Source organism: Gossypium hirsutum, chromosome A09, assembly GCF_007990345.1.
Source record: "Gossypium hirsutum isolate 1008001.06 chromosome A09, Gossypium_hirsutum_v2.1, whole genome shotgun sequence".
Classification (NCBI taxonomy): domain Eukaryota; kingdom Viridiplantae; phylum Streptophyta; class Magnoliopsida; order Malvales; family Malvaceae; genus Gossypium; species Gossypium hirsutum.
The window spans coordinates 66,150,386-66,157,050 of record NC_053432.1 but is presented as its reverse complement, the minus strand read 5'-3'; the positions used below and the strand labels follow the sequence as shown (position 1 = coordinate 66,157,050).

General features: G+C 37.0%; 1 protein-coding gene across 1 annotated transcript; it reads left to right on the top strand.

The window, feature by feature from the left end:
* Window positions 1–1,639: 1,639 nt before the first annotated feature.
* On the top strand, window positions 1,640–5,721 carry LOC107889206 (receptor-like kinase TMK3). The gene is made up of 2 exons (XM_016813562.2): window positions 1,640–4,571; window positions 4,904–5,721. Exons 1-2 carry the CDS (start codon window positions 2,165–2,167, stop codon window positions 5,410–5,412), a joined length of 2,916 nt encoding a protein of 971 aa, XP_016669051.2. The 5' UTR covers window positions 1,640–2,164; the 3' UTR covers window positions 5,413–5,721.
* The last annotated feature ends 944 nt before the right edge of the window (window positions 5,722–6,665 follow it).

Genomic DNA, 6,665 nt, shown 5'->3' with positions numbered 1-6,665 from the left:
TGGTACCAATTTTAGGCATTATGAGGGTGCTAATCCTTCCTCATATGTAACCGACTCCCGAACCCGTTTTCTCTATTTTCACGGAGCAAAATCGTTGTTTAAATAAATCAAATCATTTATTAAAAACAAGCGCTTTTACAAGGTGACCCGATCACACCTCATCAAAAAGGATTGGTGGCGACTCCCATTCTCGTTTTCATTTCCAAAATCAAGTCGACCCCGTCTTTCAAAAAAATAGTTTCGACACTTATGATTTTGTCTCCTTGAATAAAAGAACATATATAAATGAATTGATTTGAATCAACATAGTTGATTTAGGGAGATGGTGGAATCCACATTAGTAGCCTCAACCTGGAGACACTAGAGGGCCTTGCTTGCCACAGGTTCCTTGAACCTTTGCTCTATGCATTTTTAGTATTGCTCTTTCATCAAGCTTTTCATTTTTTTTCTCATCCAAATAGAAGTTTATTAATAAAAGGAAGGCCATTGTGAATAGTATACCAGAACAATAAACGTTCAACGATCGCCAATAGAATAAGTAAAATAAGCGAAAGACACCACACGAAAAACAAGACAAAAGAGACAGAAAAAAAAAACAAAAAACAAATAAAGAAACCAGACAGGAACAGAATAGAACAAGGGCATAGTAATCACCACCATACCTCAAAATGATTGGAGCGATCAATACCAACTTTCGCCATCCCATCCGCCATATCAATCGTCGGGAAAAACGTGAAATGATAAACTGAAAACTCCCTCAACACAAACATAGCCAAGGCACTTTCTCTCTAATCCCATTGAACCTTGTAGTCAAGCAAGGCCTTTTCGTTTTTCAACCCAATGACCACCACAATTTCCATACAAATTTAACAAATTAAAACGTAACAGCAACACAGAAAAATACAACCCAAGCTCCAAATACAAAGATATCAAGTATATAATTTCACTGATCTGCTCTGTCATCCCTCTCAATGATCTGAATTAACTTAGAAATCACTTCCTCATTTGAACAACAAACTATGAAACCAATAGTTTATTTCATCTAATTAAACTTTTCTTCTACTGGATCTTAATTGGTATCATCTTACATTTCCAAGAATTGCTACACAGAGGGATCACATCTTCTCACATTTATGTAAAATTCTCACCCATTCAACTTAAGATTTAAATTAATTGGCATCATCTTAATTGAAACTAATTGCATTAAGAAACAAAACATATACTAAAAATTATTCAGCAAAGGACAACAATTAGTCCAGGAAACAGATATCATGCAAAGAAGAATAAATCACCAGGCGATGGAAAATAATTTATAAAGATTTGAAAGCCATTGCAAGGTATGAATATAAAAACCCAAAAAATAAGGAAAATAAAAAATTGAATGAACCCATACTTTAGATTGATGAATCCCATGAGATCTTTGATAATAAGACTAGTGATACGGTAAAAAAAATCAATAAAATTATGTGCAATACAAAAAAGGGATATTTGAATTTCAATTTAAACTGTATATAAATTTTTATAAAATTTAATCTATCAATATAATGAGATGACAGTAAATAATCGATAATGGATACAAATTCACAGTCTCATTAATCCATTCTCCTTAAATATTATATGGCGTTTTTTATACATAATCATTGTCGGTCACTTGTTGCTGCCTGTTGGTCTTTTCTTCTCTAATTCTCGTGCCACATTTCAAGGCCAAAATCAATCAACTTCACCAAAGATGAAGGAAAGGGGCAGTCTACTAAATTTTGCTCATCTTTTGAGGGTTCAAATGATCTCAATTAACAGAAAAGAAAAAGTTGAATAAATAATTAAAAAATTTCAGGAAAAACAATGCTATAACCTTTTCCTTTTTAATCTTTCACTTTAATCACTTGTCTCTTTCTTCCACTAGAAAAAAAAAAACCATTTTTGTACAAATCTGAGATTTTTTTGTCAACATTCTGTACAAAACTTCGTCTTCCTTTCTTTCCTTGGTTTTGGCCAAAGCATATCACTTCCAGGTTCTGTGTTTTCTTCCTTTTATACACAATTATGAATCTTGGTCTTGTTTTTTATTCTTGGTTTTGGCTTCTTGAAATGTCATAACTGCATTGGAGACTGTTAAATTCTTTCCTATTGTATTTTTTTGCTTGGGGAAGGACCAACCTTTGTCATGGGATTTGTTCACCCAAGGTTCTACATTGGTTTTTTCTTGTGCATGTTTATAGTAGTTTACTGTGCTACAGATCCCAATGACTTGAAAATCTTGTACGATTTCAAGAAAGGGTTGGATAATTCAGAGCTACTTATGTGGCCTGAAAATGGAGATGACCCTTGCGGTCCTCCTTCTTGGCCTCATGTTTTCTGTTCTGGTGATAGAGTGACCCAAATTCAGGTCCAAAATCTTGGTCTCAAAGGACCTCTGCCTCAAAACCTCAACCAGCTCACAAAGCTCTTTAATTTGGGGCTTCAAAAGAATCACTTCAATGGTAAATTACCAACCTTTAGTGGTTTATCAGAGTTGGAGTTTGCTTACTTGGATAACAATGAATTGGATACGATTCCTGCTGATTTTTTTGATGGACTTGGCAGTGTGCGTGTCTTGGCTTTGGATTATAATCCCTTTAATAAGACTACTGGATGGTCTATTCCTAAGGAATTGGCTAATTCAGTTCAATTGGCAAACCTTTCTTTGGTTAACTGCAATGTGGTTGGACCATTGCCTGATTATCTAGGGAAGTTGCCATCTCTTGTAGCACTCAAACTCTCTTATAACAGATTGTCCGGTGAGATTCCGGCGAGTTTTGGTGAGTCTTTGATGCAGGTTTTGTGGTTGAATGATCAAGATGGTGAAGGGATGACTGGTAAGATTGATGTGGTTACCAATATGGTGTCCTTGACACAGCTTTGGCTTCATGGGAATCAGTTCACTGGGACAATCCCAGAGAACATTGGGAACTTGACATCTTTGAAAGATCTCAATCTCAATAGGAACCAGCTTGTTGGTTTGATCCCTGAGAGCTTGGCCAATATGGAGCTGGATAACTTGGTCTTGAACAATAATCAGCTCATGGGTCCGATACCCAAGTTTAAGGCTGGTAATGTTTCTTATGCTACCAATTCATTTTGTCAATCTGAACCAGGGGTTTCATGTGCCCCAGATGTTACTGCACTTTTGGACTTCCTTAGCGGTATGAATTATCCTGTAAACCTTGCTTCTCAATGGTCTGGTAATGAACCTTGTGCTGGACCATGGATAGGATTGAGTTGCAATCTGAATTCTCTGATTTCTATTATCAATTTGCCAAGACATAATCTTAGTGGTACACTTAGTCCTTCAGTTGCAAAGTTAGAATCATTGATTGAAATTAGGCTTGGGGGAAATAGTATACATGGCACTGTTCCTGAAAACTTCACTGAACTAAAAACTCTGAGAACTTTAGATTTAAGTGGAAACAATCTTGAGCCTCCATTACCCGAATTCCTTGACAATGTGAAGGTTGTCATCGAAGGAAATCCTTTGTTGTTTGCCAATCATACAAGAGGGTCTTCTTCCCCTACTAGCAGTCCACCTCCTGCAAGTTCAGAAGCTCCACCAAGTGGTCAATCAGGTGGTACAGAGTCACCTCCATCTAGCAGATCACCTTTCCCAAATAGAGAGAAGAATTCTAATTCATCTACTACTACTATGAATCAAGGTGAGTCCCAACCGAACCTTTTCCAAAGGTTCCAGGTGGTAATTGTTGCTGGAAGTGCAGCTATTGCCATCTCAATTCTTCTAGTGGTTCTGTTTTCTATTTTCTGGAGTAAGAAGAGAAAAAGAGCTTCTGAGGCTCCTAGTTCCATAGTGGTTCATCCTAAAGACCCGTCAGATCCTGAAAACTCGGTTAAGATATCTGTTTCTAATAACACCACCAGGAGCTTATTTAGTAAAACTGCAACAAGCTCTGGCAGCAGTAATAGCAGTGCAACACAAAGCTCTCATGTCATTGAGTCTGGAAACTTGGTCATATCTGTTCAAGTACTTCGCAAAGGGACCAAGGATTTTTCCCATGAAAATGAGCTTGGCCGTGGTGGGTTTGGAACTGTTTACATGGGTGAACTGGATGATGGAACAAAACTAGCAGTTAAGAGGATGGAGACTGGGGTCATAAGCAGTAAGGCATTGGATGAATTTCAGTCCGAAATTGCCGTTCTTTCTAAGGTCCGGCATCGACATCTGGTCTCTCTCTTGGGGTATTCCATTGAAGGTAATGAAAGGCTTCTTGTCTACGAGTATATGTCTCAGGGTGCTCTAAGCAAGCATCTGTTCCATTGGAAGACCCTGAAATTGGAACCATTATCTTGGAGGAGGAGGCTTAGTATTGCACTGGATGTTGCTAGAGGAATGGAGTACCTACATAACTTGGCGCGGGAAACTTTTATACACAGAGATCTCAAGTCTTCCAACATTCTTCTAGATGATGACTTTCGGGCAAAAGTTTCAGATTTCGGGTTGGTGAAACTTGCACCTGATGGAGAGAAGTCTGTGGCAACTAGGCTCGCTGGCACATTTGGATACCTAGCACCTGAATATGCTGGTGAGTAATCTAATTTTATCTCCTGTGGATCGTTTATTGTGATTTGCATTTTAGCTCATATTTATGCTTGGTTTGAATCTAGATGATCGTTAAACTTATTGTATGTTGTCTTTTATCGTGCAAAATGTTTGGTCTACTTTGGTTCTGTTTAACCAGCACATACAACTAGAAACATTGAGTTCATTTATGTTTCCTGAATATGCTTCACAAAGTGATTAACAATTGAAAACCCAGTCATTGTGAACTTTAGCTTCCTGTTATTACACAGATGAGAACAATTTTTTACAATATGTGTTAGTACATCTTAATAAATCGAGTTCTCTTGGTTGCAGTAATGGGGAAAATCACTACTAAAGTTGATGTCTTCAGCTATGGCGTGGTATTGATGGAACTTTTGACTGGATTAACAGCACTCGATGAGGAGCGGTCGGAGGAAAGCCGTTATTTGGCTGAGTGGTTTTGGCGAATCAAATCTAGCAAGGAGAAGCTTATGGTTGCAATTGATCCGGCACTTGAAGTGGATGAAGAAACTTATGAGAGCATTTCCACAGTAGCTGAACTAGCTGGTCACTGCACTGCAAGGGAGCCTTATCATCGGCCAGACATGGGCCATGTAGTGAATGTTCTAGCACCCCTAGTTGAGAAGTGGAAGCCAATTGATGATGAATCTGAGTGTTATTCCGGCATTGATTACAGCCAGCCACTTTCCCAGATGTTGAAGGTTTGGCAGGCAGCAGAAAGCCAAGGATTGAGCTATACAAGTCTGGATGATAGCAAAGGAAGCATTCCAGCAAAACCTTCCGGATTTGCCCACTCCTTCACATCTGCAGACGGTCGATGAGCCCCATTTTGTTGCCAACGATGTGTTCCAGTTGGAATGTTGTATGTAGCTTAAGTAATACGACTTTGATGTTATTGAGCTATGGACATGTCCTTACATGGTGGTGTAGATAGAGGGGTACTGCTTTGGTATTTCTTCATTATTTCTTAAGTTGAGGAGTCAATTTTCAAACATTGATCAAACATTTGATGAGACTTTTGTTCTAGAAATTGCCTTGATTGATGCAACAAAGATGCATTGTAACTGGCTTTCTTTTGGGTCATTTTCTTTAAAGGCGATTTACACAATACAATAAGTTATTATGTTTCACATGGAGGTGGTGATGTCTCCTTTTGTATCATATTACAAACTGTAAAAGTAATACGCATGGTGTCAAATGTGAATGACAGTTAATAAAATTTCAACTTGATTTTGTCAGCCACCTCCGGTCAATATATCGTCTCTCACTGCAATAATTCCTTGAAACCATTGATTGATGGCTCTGGGATTCATGTGGCAAGCATGAATGGGCAGTGCTTTATTAGAGTTGGGAAAAGGCATGTGCCAAGTTTGTTCCTATTTAAACATTATGTCCCCACTCTGCTTTTTCTTTTCTTTTTAATATTCCACTCTTTCTTCCCAACTACGTTTGAGCAAAATATCCCTCTTCTTAACCCATGCGCCATGGGAAGGGTATTTTCTTAAATATTAACTTTTTTTTAAAAAAAAAAAGGATCCTAAGCTGCTTGCTCATTTGTCACACTCAAACTAAAAGCTTTGGGCCCAATAAGAAGTTTGCATGTTACGTCAGTTTTCAAACATAAAAAAAATTAACCCAAAAAAAGTCTCCAATGATAGCATAGACATTCACAGACTACATATATATAGCTTGCAAAAATCCCATGATTCTATCAGGTCCCTGTTTGTGTTTTATTATATATCCCTTTGCTACCATTTGGTATTAATCAAACAGTAAATATAATATTTCTCTTATTGTACCATCAATATTTTTCTACTTGTTTTTAAACTACAGCCAAAAAGGTTGTTCCTTATTCTCATTTATTGCATTTCTGCAAAACAAATAGATTTAGGAATTTAAGGAAACTTAACTTATAAAATCATATTGGTGCAAGTTTGGAGTAAATTAAAATTTTTTAGTTATTTGTTTTATATAAAAAGTTTTAATCATTCAAATATATTTTAATATAGATATTATTTTCGATAGATATAATAAAAATATCAAATCAATTTAAAATTTTACATGAATATTAAGT

Coding starts and splice junctions, on each gene's coding strand:
- LOC107889206 (XM_016813562.2), top strand. CDS start 2,165: ATGGGATTTGTTCACCCAAGGTTCTACATTGGTTTTTTCTTGTGCATG. Junction 4,572..4,903: donor CCTAGCACCTGAATATGCTG/GTGAGTAATCTA, acceptor TCTTGGTTGCAG/TAATGGGGAAAATCACTACT.